This window comes from Myiozetetes cayanensis, unplaced genomic scaffold (genome assembly GCF_022539395.1).
Source record: "Myiozetetes cayanensis isolate MyiCay16 unplaced genomic scaffold, myiCay2020 scf3, whole genome shotgun sequence".
Taxonomy (NCBI): domain Eukaryota; kingdom Metazoa; phylum Chordata; class Aves; order Passeriformes; family Tyrannidae; genus Myiozetetes; species Myiozetetes cayanensis.
The window spans coordinates 70,783,616-70,804,866 of NW_026087521.1; the positions used below are offsets into that span (position 1 = coordinate 70,783,616).

Below are 21,251 nucleotides of genomic sequence, written 5' to 3' on the forward strand. Positions count from 1 at the left end.
CACTGCTGGCCAGGCATTAGTGCTGACAGTTCAGTAAGTTCTCACCCTGCAGCAGAAGGCCCAGACACACCTGAGGCTGTTGGAATCACTTACAAAAAAAAAAACCAAACCCAAAAAGTCAACACGGAACTTAATCAACTTTAGGAACGTATCAGGATGGACCAGTGACAGAAAACCGTCCAGAGGATCCCCACCTGAAATTTTGTGCAACCTGGAAACTGTGATTTACAAAAGTACTTCCAGGCAGCAGGAGGGTGAAATCACGCTCAGGTAGCCTGAAAGCCACACTGGATGCCACCCCCACCTCTGCTAGGAAGTAATTTAGTCTGGCAAGCGACTGCAATTTATTAGTCCTGGTTCCTCAGCACACATCCTCACTTTCTCACTTTCCAAGATCTGCCAATGGGCTGAATGCTCACAGCTGGAACTGGAACCAACTGCTGATGTTTCCTGAATTCATAAAGGAAAAAAAATCTTGAATGTTCTGGGAAAGCAGAATTTCAGTCTCTCAATGGTTTAAATGCCTTTTTTTTTTTTTTCAATAATAGCATATACAGAAACATTGGAAATAAAATAATAAGATTAAGAATGTCAGTGCAACCCCTCGAGATCATAGAAAGGTTTGGGATGGAAGGGACCTTAAAAATCATTTAAAATAAATACAAGCAGCCACGAAACTCATTGCCCTCTATACCTGGTGTGAATCCAAGCCCTTTTAAGCCAAAGGAGGCTCTGCTTTGGCACAGTTGAGAGTATTTTTTAGCACTCAAGAAGTACAAACCACATGCTATCAGAGCACTGTTATTTTTTCCAACAAGCAGAACAGCAGAATTATCCAAAATCTACGAGGTCAAGTTGAAAAAAAAATCAGATATGGCTTTAAGCAAAAGCAAAACAAGAAGCTGACAAAAAACGTGGGGGTAGTCCTTCAAAATGCTGTCTTATCTTTAAAAGAAATAAACAATCTGGCAGCTCGAGTAGTTTTGGACCTCACAAGCTTGTTTCCCTGCTCCCAGTAAGAGCAGGGCTGGAGCAAAGGGTTTGTCACCCAGCCTTCAGTGTAGAGAGCAGCAAACAGCTCTTGGACTCCTGGAAAATTCGTCCCTTCCCTATATTTTCCACCTGCCCCTCGTGCCTTGGCAAGTTTTGTAGTTATCTCTCGAAATCTGTCATTCCCATTCCAGTTTGAAACTTCCCCAGGGTGCTCACAAACCACCTGGGAAGTTACACCTCTGAAAAGGCAAAGTGCTCAAGGAGTTGGAACGTGAATCAACGGGTCATTAAAGAGAAATTATCCCCAATTACTGACCTCTGAACTTCTTTGGAGGATTAGCAAGGTCACCAGCCTCTGGCTGAACCACACACCGGTCATCCACTAACCTAGGGAAACAAAAAGTTATTACACTCATTAAAACGTGTTTGACACCAGCGTATATAAACACAGACACAAAAGCTTACACATTTCTCTGATTTAATGCAAAAAATACCTTACAAACTCTTATTATTCAGTTACTAAGCATAACTAAGAACAGAAAACTCTACATTTTCCTTCAAGAGAGAGGATTTCTTGCGCTGTACTCAAGCATGGCCTATGTTTCAGATCCCACTTTGTTACACCACAGGCATTGATGCTAAGTGTAAAATTCTTGTTTTCCTTCATTAGAGCCCATTAACCCTCAATCAGAAACGGTTTGTTTTTCTGCAGCTGCCAGGTTTTCTTCTTCACCATTCCCAATCTTTCCTCTGAGGAGGAACGTGGAATTAAGGTTCAGCTCCGATCAAAACTCCCAGGACCACATTTTCCTTTGCTAAAATGAGTAAGCTTTACTTTAATCCACAGCAGAAGATCTAAATAACAAATCTAACATATTTCTTGCAATATTTTATAAGTTAAATAATAAAATTAAGAAGTATGAATTGTTAAACTTATCTCAGAACTTCCTAAGCATAAATTCAGCTTCCTTTCAGGAAGCACCCTGTGAATAATTTGCCCGTTTCAAACAATTATTCAGGAAAATCATGTTTAAGGACATACTACTGCCCTGCCACTTCACAGCAAGAGCCTCAGCAGCATTTTTGTTGGAAATTGCCAGAAAAAGCACAATTTGGCTTCAGCCAAATGACACAATAGATGTTTTCACTCAAGCTGGGGAAGGCTTCGCATCTAGGCACGAGTGCAGCAAGGCTGATCCCCCAGCATGCCTGTGAATTTTCCACCTCTACCAAGCTGACTGATGACAAATCAAGAGTCAGTCCTGCAAGATGCCCTCTGTCCATGATCTAAAGGGTCAAAGCTTTCTACAAACAGCACCCAAAACCTGGAGTCACAGACTGGTGATATTAAAGCATTACCTTAACAGAAGCTTTGCCAAAGGATTTTAGTGCCAGGAAGCACTTCCCACTCTCAGCAAAATCCCTCAAAGTCTTTCAGGATGAACCCATCAGGTTTGACCTCAAGCACTGTCGGGATGGAGGGCAACATGTTGAAAGCCAACCATAATTCACAAGGAACGTCCTGTGCACCCTTGTGACAACCACAACCGGGGATGAAATGCAAAACTCTCATCGTGGCACATCACTGTACCAAAAACCATACAGAAAACAAGGTGTTGGTGCTGACAACACCAACTGAGATGCTGCACAGCCTGAGCCAGTCAGCTGCACTGCTCAAACACGTCGGCCTTTCAGAAAAGCAGACACGAAACAATTAATATCGATCACTCGCCTTCAAGCATTCTCTAAAGGCACAAAGATAACTGAGTTCTGCAGCCATCAGGAACCAAAGACATCAGACACCACAAAGGAGAAAGGAACTGCTGCTACTATTGTCCTGTAGACATGAAAAGAGAGCACAGAAAATTGAACTGATGTGTTGAGGGACAGAGCAGGAGCATCATCTCCTGAGCACTCGCTCAGCGCCTCAGCTTCTCCCACCTTCTGTTTCTTACAACACATGACAGAAAAATAGAGCATTGCTTTGTCTAGTTAGCAGCCTTCCAACAATTTAATCCCCAGAATTTCCACATAATATCATTTATTCTGTATTCCAGCTGTATGACCTTCAAAGAGTTCAACAGCTGCTTGTTTACTACGGAGGTGCCCGTTAGGATGCTGGAGCGAGAGCTGAGTTGCACGTGATGCCAAACTTCAGCCTGCTCTGTAGACTGGAACAGAAGAGGCTCTTCAAACACAGGCCACTTCCTCTGATACCCAATTCAAAATATTCAGATCCCACTTTTATCCTGAGCCAAAAGCAGCTGCTGGTTTGCTCCTGAGGCCTGGTAGGTGGCTGCGTTAAACCACCAGCGACTCGAGACCTTTGTAACCTGCACGCAGATCCGTCTGAGAGGCGTGAAACCGAGGAACAGGTCTGGCTACAAAGGTCCTGGACATCTGTGGTGTCTGTCAGACCCCAGCACAGCAGGTTTTCTGATCACTCCCTTGCTGCTTTGCATAGGAGGCCAAAGGGCACCAGACTAGACTTGTCTGATAAAGGCAGGAATTACTGTATGATACCATCACATTTGCAAGCTATTTAAATACTGATCCAAATTATGATGCCAATAGCCAAGCCACTTGACCACGATACCACCAGAGAAGCTCTGACAAACTTCAATTTGTTTAATTCTTCGTCTGCACTGCAGACAGTGCTGCTTTGTGCTCTCCACTGTCATTCAGCACCTGGCACACACATGGCTGTGTTTTAGTTTTTCATGCACTGGCAGCATCCAAATCACAGAGGATTTCCCTGCACATGCACGATACGAATTTTTAGCTGTGCAGGTTCTTCTTCTGAGCACAATAAATACCTGGTTTATGCACAATGCCTCCAAGTGACTGTTGTAATTAAGTTGTACAGCAGTTCCCTGGTGCTTAAGATAAATCATCAGGAAAGTCAAAACTGTAATTACAGTCCTGGACTTTACGCAGGGCCCTTTGTATTCACTAATTGCAGAATTAGGGTCTGAAATTGCTTGTCGTAGATGCCCAGCCATTGTCCCGGGGAAGCCAGGGAAGTTTTTCCACTCCCTGCAGGGGAAGCAAGGGCAGCTCCTCATCATGATGCAATGCCCAGGAGTTGAGCTGGGCATTAGCCAGGATAGTGCAGCATATCCTGGGAAGTGGTCAAAGCACAGACCTGTAGAGTTCTGCACCTGTCTTCCTCTCCCTTCATTTGGGGGAGCTAAATCTGTCCCTTCTCCCCACATGTGTATTCCATTCAGGTCAGTCATTCCTCACAGCAGTGCACTCCGTGGATAAGGTGGCACCCGTGTAAATGCATTTTCAAGCACTTTCAAATGCAGTGCCTCTCATTTTTGTTGTTTCAGCAACAAAAGGACAGGATCAACTTCTCCCAAAACTGTTCATCACTTGCATTCAGAACTTGTCTAACACAAACAGCTTCAAACTTCCCAGACAGCTTCTAACACCGCTCTGCTCCCTGGGCACTGGAAAGGATAACTTGCAGTAATTCCCACTCAATCTTTCTGCCAGGTAGAGCAACTTTAGAGGGACTTGCACTGAAATTAAAACCCAGAAAGAGTCTGTGAAGAACCAGCGGGGACTGGCTGTGTATTTGGGAAAGCAGGAGTAAGGACAAAGGGATGGGAGGAGCAGGACTAAGTGGTATGGGTATAGCTGATAAGGTGTGTTGGCAGAAGAGTCTATAATGGTACCTGGGTTTATGGGTATGAATCACATGTGCTGGGGAAGTCTCCCCTGATTACCTAACACAGGTTAAAGGTAAATCCACCACAGGTTTCTAGGAATTCATAGCTGTAGTGCAAGAGTCAAGGAACAGTTGTATAACCACAATCCTAGAAAGATTGTTCATAACATTGTTTCAGATTTACTACTGAGATACAGGGGCATTCTGAAAGAACAAAAAGTAGTGTAACAACAACAACAAAAAAACAATCAGGAAGGGAATTACGATGGGTTTCATGAATTTTAGGTCTCTCTCGTAAGATGCTTTTTAGGTTGTCAAAGAAAATCAGCCACATAATATCATTTATCCAAGCTTTGTGCCTTCGGTTTAAAAAATACCATCCTGAAACGTGTTTTGTCTGTTCCTACCAGCAGAATTTCCAGCCAATATTCCTAGTCAATAATCCTAAGTAAAACAATACCTAAACAAACACACAAGCACGCAGACTCTCTTACACACGTAACTACACATATGTGTGTGTTAACTTGTTAAAAAATACAAGACCAGCTACTGATGTCTCACTGTTACATGTGGGCATGAGCAGAGTCGGGACTCTTTACAGATCTATGGAGTATTTTGCTCCTCAAAAAGCTGAATAAACTAAGCTAGAGGCAACAGCTTCAATCTAAGGCACACAGCTGTTCACCTTTTACTCTCTTTGAATTGAGAGCAGGGCCTGACAGCAGCAGGAAGAGGGGCAAAAGTGGATGACAGGCATCAGCAAGAGGAGCTGGGCATTTTAACTGCCAAGCAGAGCCAGGCAACGTCTTTGTTCAACATCAGTTTACAAATCGTGCTGAGGTTGCGCCCCAAAACCACATAACCTGGACATTCCCTCATGGAGCAGCCCCCGAGGCTTCCCTTGCTTTGCTCCTCAGACATCCCTTCCCACGCACAACCTCCTCAGCAGAAACACTTCTGCAGAGCTCCTGCCACCCAAGACACTTCTTCCCTTCCCACAAATCCCCTCCTGTGCTCCGAACATCCCAGGAAGCAGCGGGAAGAGAGGTGCTGGTCACACCGACTGAGAAACCAACCAAGAACGAACAATAGGTTATTAAAATTGTGCTGCCCTGGAAATCAAGCATCAAATACCTAAGTGCCAAAACAATCAGGTCCACCCAGTTCTTCTCCAAGTCCACCCACTTTTCATTGCATTTCATTGAGCCTCTTATCAGGCATCTGGGTCAGCCCACTTCTTGTGTGCTCCAAGCAGCCTCCTGCCAAAAATCTACCTCACCCTTCCCAAAATGTGAGTTCATGCTCCTTTTTGATTACCAGCCCTTTTTCAAGACATTTACAGCTCTATGGTTTAGCCCCACTATATGGAATTTGTCCTTTTTCGTGTCTCTTTGCAAAGCCAACATTTTTCACTGTCACCTTTTCTCATCTCTGACCTTTCAGGGCCTCCTACCATTAAGAAAATAAAAAGGATCTTCCTTGCACTTATAGCAGGCCTATTAAATCTCTGCACCATTTAGGAAGGTTCCATGCTAAAAATCCCTTTTGATAAACAGGAGGGCCACAGAGAACAACATTTAAAGAACTGCTCTACGTGCCAATGAAGCGCAGCAGCACTGAGAGAGACCACAAAGTCTAATTCCTGCCTGCCCCAGATTTTAGCAACGTTATCCTCTCCTTTCTGAACAAATTTTAATTGCCCCAAACACAAAGCTTAACACAGGTTGAAAGAAGCTGTTAAATGAATACCCTTACTCTGGGAAAACAAAACTACATTAACAACTGCACAAATAATTAGCCCTTGAAGTTTTTTTTTTTCCTTATCTGATAATGCATTCACATATTCTTGTAACTGTACCTGCAGGCTTGCATGTCAGAGGGGGGGAAATAAAAGCAGAGATTTTTCCTGTTCAATTAAGCAATGCAGCTATAAATCCTGAATGTCACTTTGTTTTTCTTTTGTATTGTGTTATAGCCAGTCAGGCTTTCAGCTTGCAAAAGCTTCTGTTCGGTAGAACTTGTTTATCCCTTTCCATAGTTATATTTACATTTAAAACATTGCGCAATTTCAATTAAATTATAAGAACTGAGCTAAAATAAACGATTACAAGAAAATAAAATGTTATTTGGAGATTAAAGGGGAAGGGGGGAACACTGTTCTCAGATTTTAGTCTCAGTTTTGCAATTTTCTTGGATTGCATCACAGGTAAGCCATTCCTGCACGAGGAAAATGCTGCTGAGCTTGGCTTGGACATCCTCATTTTTGCCAAGGAAATAAACATTTGCACAGTATTTCAAGATCCTCACATCAAGCCACTTTTCAGTGGTGCCAAGCACATCTATTTTCTGCTGGCAAAAGGGGACTGGGAAGTGGTCACAGCTCCAGCGTCCAAGTGTTTGGACAAAGCTCTCAGGCACACGGGGGGATTCTTGGGGTGTCCTGTGCAGGGCCAGGAGTTGGATTTTAACCTTGTGGTTCCCTTCTGACTCAGGATATTCTGTGATTCCACGGGGAACTGGCAATGGGAGGAGGTGTGCCAGCCCATCCCACCCAGCTCGCTCCCCGGTCACACAAAGTCCTGCTACACTTCTCCAAAATCCTGGTGTGCTCTGCTCCCAGGCGTGTTTTGGCTTCAGTCTATCATCTCCCTGCCTCTGATAAACAAATTACATTCCCATAAACCCAAGGAAATGGCCCATTTCTTCCTTTGTTTCTTTCTTTTCTGTTTTTTTTCTTTTAACGTGAAAAGTAAGAGTCTGTCACAGAAGGATGTTACGAGAGCCTGAAGGCATTTAACGGGAAAACACTTGCCCAGGAAAACACTCTCTCGGATGAAGTTTGTATTGAGAAATTCTTTTAAAGCTAAAGAAAAATGGAAAGGGTAAAATGAATATCAAGAGAGCTTTCTGAAGGCAATAGTGGCCTGCAGAACACAGACCCACTAACACAACATCTCCCTGGAACACCAGACAACTTTTCCATTGCTAACATTTTCTTTTTTGGGTGAAATCTTGGCTCTCTTTGAACTTACTGGCAAAATTTCCACTGATGTCCCTCTGAGGCCAAGTTTTCACCCCAATGATCCCACCTTCCCCTGGGTGCACTGGGGAGGAGGGTGAAGTTTAAAGAAGGGGAAGCATCAGCACCTCACACTCAACTGTCCTCCAGGGAACTTCTTTACACACAACTCACACTTCTGCAGCTCTTCTACTTAATCCTCACTCCAGGCAGCCACACAATGAACACAAACACTGTGTAGCAAGTCTAGCATTTGGCCCAGCACAAACACAAGTGCTCAGTCAGAAGCAAATCAGAAAAATCAAGATTAAACATGTGACTTTCGCTCTGCTTACATCTTGAACTCCAACTTACAACTACCCATAACAGGTTTGCAACTCAGCTCTCTCCGTGTAAATGTACATTAGAAACACTGACACTGGGACCACTGTTAACTAAAAAATGGGATTTTTAGGACTGTGCAAGCCTGCCATGACTTTTAGGCAAGTAGTTCACTAATCAGTCCCTATCAGACCGAGTAGCTTAAATTTCCATGGCACACAGTGACTTCAGGGAAGAGGTCACTGCTCCCAAAATCAAGTAGGCAAGCAGAACTCATTGCAGAGTTACCCATTCAGCCAGAGACAGTAAAGCTGAGCCAGCAGTAGAGAAAAATAATCACAATCAAAAGAAATTCTGTGTGCAGTTTGCACCAGAATTTGTGCCTTTTTTTTTCCTCTCAGCTTTGCCTACACCTCCTTCACATATATTTGTGAATGGCTACTTGAAAAGGTGGCTTGAAGAATGATGTGCTAATAAAGGGAGTCAGAAAAGCTGAATTTTTTCACTGTTAACAGCATTTAATGAAACCACAGAGAAAGGTTTGCCTAGAAAAAGGCTGTTGAGAAACACCAGTATCTGTCCAGTGATCAAAAAGTGACTTCATCCCTGAAAATGGTAATGAAGGCACTCACACCTACTCATCAAAACAGCACCACTCACCGTGGAAAGGAAGCACAAGCAAAAGGAGAGAATTAGGAAACTTTGCTGAAACAGCACAATGTGAAAATATTGTTGTTCAAGCAGACAAAGCAGCCCCGAGTGCTCCTGTAAGGTCTGTAACCAACATCAACAATTTCTGGGACAACACCAGAGTCAAACACACACACACAAGCATGGACGTACACAAATGTGTACACACATTACCAATCCTGCAAACACGAGCTGGAACACAAATCCTGGACAACGAGATGAGTTCTTCTCTGTTTTGTAACACAAATAGTGCCCACCCAGCAGATCAACCCCTGTCACCCTACGTAAAAATGTGCATGGAAAACACAGCTCAGTCAAAACGTTGATGTTTTCCCCATTTTGCAGTGTTTATTTCACACAGGAACAGCAAAGTTTACGTGCCTGATTTTTTTGCTTAGGTTTAAAAAAAAAACAATTCTCTTTTTTTAGATGACGCAGACACCAAATCACCCCGTATTACAAACTTTGCTATACGTCAGGATACCAGATGAAGGAAGGCTTTCCAACGGTGACAAGTCCCAAGCCAGTGTGAACATGTGGAATTCCACTGAAATTAGTCAAACAGCCCTTTCCTACAGCAACAAAGCATCTGAGCCGGTGCTCTTCACATCCTTTGAGCACCTTCCTTCAGAGAGACCGTCCTCAAGGCCAACCACACCCATGCTAAGCCCCCAAGCAGCCAAGGCCGCCTTCCACAGGGTGTTTTATATCCTGGAACCAGGGACAAACCCAAGCTTTCCACCAGGAACAGGAACCTTTCCTGACCACCCTCCTCTTGCCCAGGCAGCGCTCCAGGATTACGGCACTGCCTGGATTTGCTTCCAGGTGAGAGGAGGCAGCTCTCAGTTTAACAACATGACCACCACCAAGCTCCCCAAAATCCTGCTGCTGGTTTACTTCTGCCTCCAGGGACGATGACTTTGGTTTGCAGGAATTCCCTGAACGAGGTCTGCTCACCCTCTGATACTTCATCTCTCACTGATGGTAATGGGAATTATGCACCAGCTATTAAAGGATAACAAGAGCTACCTTCACACCAACACCTGCTCCAATTCTCTCCACAGAGGGTTTTATTATTTTTATTTTCATTTTGCAACAATAAATGTTGACAAATTTGCGCAAAAATACCTGGCCCAGCTGCAACTTCTCTTTGCTTTTCTGTTTCTTCTGAAGCAAGTTAAAAAAAAAAAAAAAACAAAAAAACAAAAAGCAAACCCAAACAACATCTTCCAAACAAAAACCAGCTGAGAAATTACAGTCACTCTTTACAGAGTTGTTTTTAAACTGAGCAGAGCCAGTTTCCTACTGGGAGAGATCATTTTGGGAGCTGTTCCAGGTTCTCTCAGAGCTGCTTTCCCAGTTGGGGTGGGAGCAGCTCCTGGGTGCAGGTGCAGCAAAAGGCTCCAACCTGCACACACTCGCACAGAGCACAACCTGGAGAGGAAATGCTCCTTCAGCAGTGGAAGGAGTTGGGAAGCAGGAGAGTCAAGAAAAAAGCCAGAAGTGGCAAAATAATGATTTCTGTGCAGCTCCACGTACACCTCATGAAGGTAACGGCAGAGAAAGAGCCCACGCGCTGCCGAGCTCCTTGGGTGAACCTCCAGAAGTAGCATTTTGAAGGGGGAAAATGACATAATAAGCAGGTTCACACCCCAAAACTTGCTTCAGATCTTTCTCAGAGCACAGGCTGTTGCATCCCAGCACCCCAGAGCACATGTTAATCTACTGAGACAGATGTAGCAGAACATTTTTTGGCCCACCTGTGCCCTCAGCAGTGACTCTGCTGAGCCCCAGAGAGTCAGCTATATCACCCAACAAGGTGTGTCTTAACAACGAGCTCTGCTCCAAAGAAATGAGTCTGGCCTTTTACTTTCAGGCCCTCCAGTCTGGCAGCATTCTTTTCAGATGAAGGAAGTGCTTCCAGGTCTCCTCGCACAGTTTATCCCGACACAGCAACGGGGGAGGGGGAAAATGCCTGCAAATAATCACTTTCTGCTTGGAGCACTGGAGTCTTTTATCACTTACATACATTTACTGGGAGTTAACTGGCAGAGAAACAAAGAAATCCCGTTTTCTGGAGAAGCCTGCACTCGGTGATATGATAAGTGGAACAATGATAACCACTTCATTTTGCCTTTAAAGTGCCGTACACACGATTATTAACGCTCGTGTTACAGAGCCCATAAAATAATCTGTGGGTTTAACCATGCAGGTTGTGTTTTACCTGGGAAAAAGGAGCGTGGTTCCCCTTTCTGGATCAGACAAACACAACCCAGGCACACACAACGCACCTTTCTCCCTCCTGTGCCAAAGTAGATATCCCATAAAGCAAAGGCAAACCAGCTCCAGGGTTACACCTCACTCACGTTGCAAAAGCTTTTCGAGTCAAAGCAATCAACTGCAGAAGAACTGCGATGGCATCACACATTTTACCCCTAATCTCGGGATCTTTGGTATCTTTCCTATTGTTGTGCTTCCTGGTGTTGTATTAATATCTATTAAAAGCCCCTCTGCTTTCACTGAGGAGGAAAAAAAAGCGTTCCTTGCTGTCACCACTGCCCATGGAAATGTGAGAAATGGTCTGCAGCTCTCAAAGCTCAGAAGCCAGGAGACCACGAGAACAAAACGCACGCACGGTTACTCTTCTAACATCTCACCATTTTTCAAACCCCTCTCTTTTGTTTCTGGGGGATCTGACTCATAATTTTCAGAAGCAAACAGGAAGCACTGCAGACATCTCCAAGTATTTCCTCTCTCCACCCTCCCACCCACCCCTCTTGTCTTTAACTCGATTTTTGGACACTTTTATTACTCCTCTGGCTAATCAGCAGTGAAACAGCCCTTCTCCAAACCAGCTCCACAGCATGCCAAGGTGCAGGAGACCTGCTTTTGCCCAAATCAAAGGGAGAGGTGCCCTTCATCCTCCTCACAGGACAAGGCAGTGCTTTCACTGCCTGAGGAAGGACCATCCTTGCCCAGCACCTTTTCCCCTTGGAGAGTCCCGCCAAGCGGGACCTGGAGGGGAGAAACAGGATAAAGAAGTGTTGGAAGGTAATAACGTGCCGGGAAAGCCTTTTTACCTCGCTCCGTTTATTGCGGCGCTTCCTTCCATTGTATACACGGGGAAAAAAATAACATTTCCCCTTCTCCACTGGCCAGCAGGACCTGTCCCAGCGCTGGGCAAGCAGCTGCCTGGGGCAGGCTGGGCAGGAGGCACAGGGGGAGCCTTGGGATCGGCTCCTCCGCAGCCAGGGCTCTCTGCTCCGGGTTTTTGTCAACAGAAAGGGGTTTTGTCGGCTTGTTTTTTAGCTGGTCCCGCCACAGTCAGGGGTTTTTGATGCCCACGGGTGTCCAGCACATGCCCTCAAGCAAGAGGTGGGTGGGGAAGGGGCAAGATCTGACCTGGTGAGACAGGCTGGCAGGGGGATGGCACAGCCACAGGGCTCCAGGGCCTCGGGGAGGTGAGGAACGAGTGAGGGGGAGAAAAACAACGTGAGCAGGAAAAGAAAGAATCTGGTTGGAAGAAGCTACCAACAGAGACTACAGAGAACTGCAGCTACCACAGAAACCCAGAGCAAGGTGAGAATGTGCTGGCTGATGGAGTAAGCAGCCATGGTTACTCACTCCTGCATAGGGACCCATGGAGGAAAGAGATGCAACAGAAATCCCTGTTTCACCTCTTCAGAGATTTCAGCTCTCTCAGGCCACTCTTTCTTATTTTCTTAATGGGAAAACTGTGAGTAAATGGGACACATTTTAGCAGCTCTTCTCAGGAAGAGCACGTTCCACCTTTCAGGGTGCTCAGTGTATTCCAGCTCTCTGTGTCAGTGTAAGGTTTTAAATGCAGTTCCAGGCAAGCCCCAGATCCTGAGGTTTATATCCCTGCCACCCTGGTTCCCATAGTGACTGTCTACTTCACACTTTCTCTGCAAGGGGAACCTGGACACGTACACACACACACACAAAAAAAAAAACAACACAAAAAACAAAAAAGCATACCAAAGTTCACATCTAGTTTCAAGTCAAACAAACTAATTGGTGTGCACAGCCCCCCTTCAAAAAGTTCTAATCTAATATTGTGCAATAATATTCAGCCCAGTCAAACTATTCTAAGCTTTTCCTTATCACTCCACAACCCCCTCTTGGACACATTATCACAAGAAGTTAACCTGCTGCCTGGCACATTAGATTAAAAACATACCCACTGCCTCAGCTCCTGTTCCCCATTCATCTGTGCACAGTAAATAATGCTCCACAGCTCTAAGCTGATCTGAAAAGATAGCCCAGCACCCCACCCAAAAATCAGCTCGGGTTTTTATCACCTTCCCAGCTTTTATGACATAATCCAAAAGCCAATTGGCTATCTCCGTGGTGCAGCTTCGAGGACTTTCTTTAGGCAGTTCTTTCTCCAAGTCAAACAGCCCCACACTGTCTGGGATAATCTCAGCCACTCACATAAACAACTGGTCTGACATATTTTGATTAACACTTCCGTTTCAGAGGACACTGAGACGCTCCAGCCCGACTGGCAGAAGGTCTGGCCTCCTGCTAAGACTGACAGGCTCTGCCCAAGCTTTCTCTCTGACTGGGAACTGCAGCCTTGCCCCACATCCCTCTTGCAAGCAGAATTCCCCACTGTTTCCTGCTTTGAACACATGGAAATAAAACAGCCTCCCTTGGCACCCTTTGGAGTTACAAGACTCGTAGATCACAACATTCAATAAAAGGATTAAGTTGACCCAAAGGCAGGCAAGGGCAAAAGTAAACATTACTCTGGCTCCTTCATTTCACCTTTCCCAGCCTGAGGGTCTCTGAGCAACAGCCAACTCCCTTAGCACAAATCATCTGCTCAATTGTTAGAGTATATCAACTCATACTGCCTCGAGAGGGCTGAGAAGCACTCAGAGAAACTGCTTGGATGCTGAACAGTGACGTGAGGCCACTGATAAAAAAAACCAGCCTTCAGAGTAAATGCATATCCAGTGGTTTGAAAAACTATTCACCAAAGCAAAAGGCACCATAATCTTACACCACAGTTAACTCACATATAAATCCTTCCATCAGCACAGTGCCCTAAATAAGACCTCAGAAGTTAACTGCTCTCTTGTGATCCATTAAGATAGAAACAGATATTGGTTAAGCCTAAATAGATAATATTTCTTAGCAAAACTGAAGCAGAGACGAGGATTTATTGCACTGCATGTCTGTGCTGCTCGACACTCTGGTAACTTAAAAGGATTACAAATTGCTCCTGCCCCTCACAACGAGCAGTTCATCTGGCTGGTCTGCAGCTTCGTGTCAGCAATTGTGTGAATTGGAAGTGAGCTTGAGCCTTTGTTGTTTCCTTTTCTCTAACCTTTAATCTGAAGGAGGTTCAGAACACGTTTTTGTTTATTTTTACCTTTCAAGTTTAACTGTTTTTTCATAGGAAACGAGCACCCAAAATAACTATTTGTTTGTGTATAAAGCTCTGTGTTTATACAACAGAAAAGCTTGTATCTAACTTGTCATCCCCAAATTGGAACAAAAGAGGCATCACAGCACTGAACTCGCCAAAGTTATGCCTTAGCTCCTGCCAACTAACTTTTCTAGAGATCTTGTCAGAGCTGTGGAGCAGCAGATTTTCAATTGGCATTTGCATCAGGTTCTCTGCTGACTTACCCTGCCAATACAGTGCCCAGCAAGAGCTCAGTTCTCCATCTGCAAAGGATGGCACAGATATCCCACTTCCCCTCCTTTCTACAGTAGAAGATGCAAAACGAAACTTTGCAGCACCCCCAGCAATCCCCCCTCTGGCCAAGACCCACCTGAAAGCAGCTGCTCCTGCATTTAGTGCTGATAAATCAGAAATCCAAACACACAGAAATTCAGCTGGACACCCAGGTGCCAGTTTAAGGTGGGAACACCGGCCTCCCAATAGAAAATCCATCATCTCCAGAGCACAGAGAGCCACCAGCCAGTTGGGGAAGTGTTCAACCTGCCCACTGCCTCTCCTTGGAGTGTTTGGTCTTTACAGAAAGGATCTCATGTCACTGGATCCATACAATTACAATGAACATATCAGTCCCTTCCAGGCAATCCTCAGTCCCTCCACATTCATGGTCTGTCCCAAAAAGATCAGTCTAGGGAGTGGGGAGTGGTGGAGTCATCAAATTCCTGACTTAAATCCCCAATCCAGGCAAAGAGCACAGACTCTCCTCCTTCCTGCATGCTCACAGGAAACCAAAACTCACTGGCATCCCCAGACTCAGAATCACTTAATTTTTCAACCTTCCCTAGAACCAGAAAGTGTGCAAAAAGCTGTTTGGTGATAACAGATAATCCCTTGTGATCTGTTCGAGTTGTGTGGACCCTTCTCAGCTCAATTTCCCCTTCGACATCCTGCCACCAACCACACAAACTGCAGGCGCTGCGGCAGAAGTGGCAGTGGCACAAAATGTCCCCTGCAGGGCATCACTGCCAGCACAAACCACTCCTTCAGGATGCCAGAGCTTGGTAACAGAGACCAAACGGGCTTCCACTTCCTCCACTAAGGGGATTAAATGCTGGAAACCCCCTCAGCCTGGAAGAGATCCCAACACACTTGACTGAATGCGTAGGGAAATCCCCCTCCCTCTTCTCTTCAACTGAATAACCTGCTTCATTTCATTCAGAATTATCCCCCATAAAATTATTCTCCATTTTATATGGAGTAGACTGAGAACTTATGGAAGATATTTAAGACCCTATTTCTTCTGGTTGTAAAAGTCAGGGAGAAAAAAAAAAAAACCAAAACAAAACTGCCTCTGTTTTTCCCAGCAATCCTTAGAAAACAGGGAATCAGGTCTGATTCCTCAAACCATCATCGCATCAAACCAATCAAAACGAGCCAGAACACGGAAATTCCAAGACTCCTCCAACAGGAAACATCACCCACCAACCTAGATACCCACAGCCAAGGTACAGATTCCACTCTGCCTGCATTTGAAGATACTTGAAGACATTTCAGCACTCGGGCAAAGTCTGGGAATACAACATCTTCATTACCCTCAGCTGACTGAAGTGATTGGAAAGAAGAGCTGACAAGATACTTTCAGTCCTTTCAGGCTAAAGGGATAAAATTCCTTTAGTTCTTCCATAACCTCTGCTAAAGCAAGATAATAGATGAAAAGCAGCTACTGAAAAGGTGCTCTTTGACCTCAGCTGGTTGGAAATCTTCATTCTTTGATCTGGACACGAACTTGGTCTCTTTAGCCCGTGCACTTGTCACTACAAGGGCAGACTATTTTTAGAGATGTACATCTCTCTGTAACTACGTAGAAAAGGAAGCACAAAGTGCAATTGGGGCTAAATTCTCCTTGATTCACTACGTCTCACTCACATCCACTCAATCCCTGGACTTCACAGGTTTTTCCTGCAAAATTGCATCCAAGTTGTTGGTGTTCCCAAACAGGCTCAAACAGGCTTTTCCAGTCTCGTGTTTGATCCTCTGCACAGTCCACATCCCACCAGAATTCCTTTCTAATAAAGAGATTTGCTTCATATTGAGACAAAATAACTTGTGGAGCATAATTCATACTCTCATCCACTCCTGCTTTAAATTCCTCAAAAGCAATGGGACGTAGTGCCCTAATTTCCTTGAATCTATAAAATAAGACACTTGAAAGGAATAATTATGGATTCATACCCTTCCCCACACCCATCAGCCTGTGGGCACACTGAGAGAGGAAACCTACAGACTCAAAGACTTAGTGAAACACTTGGAATTCAAATTTCCCTTTGATCCACAGGTGGATCTTAATTCTTTTTTCCAAACTCACAAGAATCACTCAGCCGAGTCTGTCCTATTTGCAGCGCCCTTTGGTGCCCGACTCCACAAGCACTGGGTGATTTTGGGACATAAATCACCAACTATGTCACAGAACTTGCAATTCACTCCAGGGCTGCCCCCACAAAATGCTGCTGCACTGGGGCTGTGTCTGCTTTTATCTGCCTTGCAAACATCACACTTCCTGCACCGTTTTCCACATCCTGCTCAAGAACATCACTAAATCGGACGGTTTTTAAACGACTCTCACAACCCCCTCAAACTTCAGCACTTTCAAAGCCACACTGCAATTTCTGAATGAACAGAGCCACCTGTGCACCATCTCATTTCTAAATTCCAAGCTTGCCTGAGGTGACCAGAAAACCCTGATGTTGCCACTCTGAGGGGACACTACGCTTTCTTTTTGGCTGCTCTGAAGGCCATTCCAGGAACAATCAAGTGAATGATTCGGGGTGGGGGTTGCATCTTAATTCATGAGGTTTTGCAAGTTCTGAGAAGGCAAGAAAAGAAGTGATGCCTTTTTCAGCAGAGTCATTCCTTGAAATAACTCTCTGATGTTCTGCCTAAGGCATTATCTGCAAGTGGGCTCTGAAGAGTTCATTTGGGTGAGGCATCAGGGTCATCATCCTGCTGCTCCCAGATCTCTGAGCACCTGGGAGCTGCAAGAACAGCCCTGGTAATTCCTACAACTGAAGTGATCTCATACTTCTTCCTCAGACAAATCAGAATCAAAATGTCTGAAATTTTAAGCACCAACAGGAGCTCTCCCCAGGTAGTTTAAAAATCATATTTTGTCACCTTCTCAAGTCCCTGTTGTCTTTTCTCACGTTTCTACACCCAGATAACTGATCTGCAAGTCCATTCCTAAAGTCAGGTCTGTGCTGAGGCTCAAACACAAAGCAACCCAAAGCCTCCCTCACCTGTATTTTGTAGAAAAACAGATCAGAGACCACAGCAAAAATATTTTTGACCAGCTCAGTGACCCCCGCCCTGCTGTTTGAGAGTGGGTAAATTGCCTGCTCTTTTCCCAGACAGTTCTTAATTGCTGCCCAGAAGAGGTTTCACTTTCACCTGCAAATCATCATTCAAAGTGCCACCAGGAAACTTTTTTTTGCTTTGACTCCTACTGATGCCCCCAGTTTCTTTTTCCAGGTGACTTTTTCATTATTGCTTTGATTCCACCTGCAAGGCTTCCAGCTCTTGTATTAGAAACCATATCAATTCTCTCTGCTCTACTCTGAGGGTGCATATTATTTCTTGCACCACGGCTCCACTTGTAATACCAGTCCCAAATTTCCATTTTGGAGGCTGGATCCATCCCATGACACCCTATTGTCATCAGTCACGGGCAATTATGTCAGTTCTGGAGACTTAAAGGCTGTTCCTGCTCTAAAGAAAAGTTTGAGATGGTTCCAGGTATTTTCTCGATCATTTCTTCGGAGATAATTTTACAGAATCATTTAGGTGGGAAAATACCTCTAAGATCACCAACCAAGTCCAAGGGTTTGTGAATTCTTATTTTCCTGGACAGAGGACAAACCAGACAGCAGGAGTTTCTCTGATAACAGTTTTCAGGGAGAAGAGTGTTCAGCAGCACAGTCATTTTTATTGCCCCTGGGTCACCATATCAGATTTTTCTCTGGCTCTGACTGAGGTTTTTGTTTTATCCTCTCTGTACTCCCTCAGGCCCCTTTAGCTTGCCCTGATGGTGCTGAATTTCTTTCTAAGAAGCTCCTTGGGTAGCAGGACTCAGCTTTTCCTCAGGCTTTACCAAGTTATGTGCTTTGGGTGATGACTTCCATTCTTTCAGTTATCTGGCTACAGAAAAAAGGAAGGATTTTCTCTCTTCCCTCCATTACAAATGAAGAACATTAATAATTGTATTTACCACTGTCAAAGAGGTTCCACCCACCATTTGAGCACGAGCAAGTGTTAAACTCCCTTCAGCACACCTTTCTCTTGTCGTGATAAACCTCACTCTGCATCTTTAGACGCATCCTTAAAATAAAACAACTTTGGACACAAGGAAACTTTAATACACTAACTAGCTTTGTCACAACTGCCTTGCTCCCATGAGATAAACCAATACAAAACAATTTATGCACTGAACAGCTCAGCAGATCAACACTTACAAAAAGAGCACTGACCCAGAACTTGGAGTCTTTGGTTATATTCCACAATTTGTCAACAACCTTGAGCAAGTCTCGTGTCCCACCCTTTAATCCAGTATTTCCTCTTAAACATACTTTAGATCCACAGTTGAAGACTCAAACCAGCACTGTCCTGCTTCCAGCTCAAGTAAAACAATTCCATCAGGAGCAGCCCAATCACAGGAGGGATTTTAACCTGACAGGGAAAGGAAACAGATCTAGATGAAACCAAGTTTGGCCCCACGGTGTGGCCTCAAACGAGCTGGTACAACCAAACTTGCCATGCAAATGGCTTTACCCTACCTTAGATATTCCAGGGGGGTTGCAGCATTAATTGGTCCTTAGGTTCAGTGGCAGAAAAACCTGTTCCACTGCAAAAGTTAATACAGACAGGAATTACTGCCTGCCGGGTCCTGACCTTGCTTTGTTTCGGCAGGAGAAGCCATCCCTGACACAAACCTCTGGCCCAAACCCTGCAGCTGCCCAGGGGCCACAGCAGTGCCCTGTCTGAGGAGCCTCTGAAGGGTCTCATGACCAAATCCTAATCCATCTTTTAGTACATCCCTGAGGATCCAGCCGAGGGAGCAGAAATCTTAACTTGGTTTCTATTTCAACAGGTTATTAAAAGTGCCTCCTGATACATCTGCAATTTAAGTCTACAAATTCCCAGGTGTGGGACCTACATCTCAGATCACTTACACAGGAAATAATGTCATGAGACATTATTTTGTTGGTTACTTTTACTCAGTAAAATAATATATAGTATCATAGAATGGCTTGGATTGGAAGAGACCCTAAAAATCATCTGGTTCCAACCCCCTGCCATGGGCAGGGACACCTTCCACTAGCCCAGGTTGCTCAGAGCCCCATCCAACCTGGCCTTGGACACTTCCAGGGATCCAGGGGCAGTCACAGCTTCTCTGGGCAACCTGTGCCAGGGCCTCCTCACCCTCACAGGGAACAATTTCTCCCTGATATCCAATCTACACCTCCTCTCTGTCAATTTGAAGCCATTCCCCTTGTCCTGTCACTCCAGGCCCTTGGAAATAGTCTCTCTCCACCTTCCTTGTGGGCTCCCTTCAGGTCACTGGAAGGCCACAATTAGGTCACCCCAAAGCCTTCTCTTCTCCAGGCTGAACAATCCCAACTCTCTCAGCCTTTCCTCCCAGCAGAGCTGCTCCATCCCCTCATTGAACTTGGCCAGCCTGGCACAAATAAACTGTTACCTCCTCACCACCAAAAATTAAATTCCTCTTATTTTTCTGTATGCTATTTTTATCCTTTAAAGACAAGGGGTTTTTTTCCTGTATTCTAATATTCTTTATAAATGACATGCTAGGACAATACTTTAGGATATCTACAAAGATAACTGGATATCTTTGAGACTTGGACTTCCTGTGTTTACTGCAATAACTTTAGTGCTCTTAAAGCAACCTAAAATCCAAAATAATTCTACATCAGTTCATTACTGATGGAACCTGCCTGACAGCAAAGCTTGACTTACTGAGTTCTGCCTTCAGCCTGCGAAGCGTTACAGAGATGGCCCTACCTGATTTTTGCATCAGCAAGACTGATGTAAAACCTCGTTTCAGAACATCAAAATTCCACAGAACTCTCCACCTAAGCCTGACTTTTCATCTCTCTGTAAAGAGGCCAAACTCCCTGGGCCCTGTCAAATTTGGGTGAGGAGTTAGTTAAGCCTGTGCATTGGCACCCTCAGGCTGGTATTGAGTCCACCTCAGCAAAAGGTGATAGCCTCAATAAACTGCCCAAAATATCAGAGAAAATACTACTAACAGGCACTTAATCCTTCTCACTCCATGCAGTTTGTTAGGTTGGGGTTTTTTAAAAAAGGATTTTCAAGTAGCCTTAAGCTTTTATTCTTTGATGGGAAGAATGGACCTTGCTTAGTGATGCATTCGAACATTTTTCAGCATTCAAAACTGCACAAAGATCTGCTCTCTGTTTTCAAAAGCCACGTCCAGTCTTTCCCAACACATTCATTTTGTTTCCTCTCTTTATTTATTGTTTCTGAACAACTAAAAGACACGAGGCAGACTGAAAAGGCGATTGAGAACATGCCAGCAAAGCAGGCCACTGTTCCTGTTACCTGGAAGATCTTGGGGGGGCCTGTCAGATATCCAAGCTCAGTTAAATTTAAAATAAAAATCAGCCAGGCCATGCAAAAAGCACTGCTTGGGGGTCAAGCTCTGATTTTAAGTTGATGGAAGAAAATTACTACTAAACTCAGGGCACTTTCTGACATTCCATTTGTTTGACCATTCTGGTTTCCAGGCTTTTCTCCACCAAGGAGTTCAGCTGCCCCTGCAACACTCATTAACTCGTGTCCAGGAATAAAAAGGCTTGTTTGAAATTCAAACAAGCTCCTAAAAGGGAATCAAGATAAGAAGTCCAAGCATTGGATCACAACAAGTTTCTGTATTTTGAGATTCATATAAAAAGCCTCGTTTCAGGGTTTGTTTGTTGATCTTCTTTTAAATGACATTGATTTTTATCTGCCAGGAGTCAAAGAATAAAAACTTGACTGCTGGTTTTAGTACCAGTTAGTGTCAAATGATAACAACCACACTTGGA

The 21,251-nt window shown here is 44.5% G+C and overlaps 1 protein-coding gene across 1 annotated transcript in view; it reads right to left on the reverse strand.

Annotated features, from left to right (window-relative positions):
* The window catches only part of ITPR2 (inositol 1,4,5-trisphosphate receptor type 2), a 230,833-nt gene that overhangs the window by 203,022 nt on the left and 6,560 nt on the right, over window positions 1-21,251 (reverse strand). Inside the window, 1 exon segment of the mRNA XM_050325375.1 lies at window positions 1,310-1,380. Within this exon segment, the coding sequence (XP_050181332.1) occupies window positions 1,310-1,380 (71 nt within the window).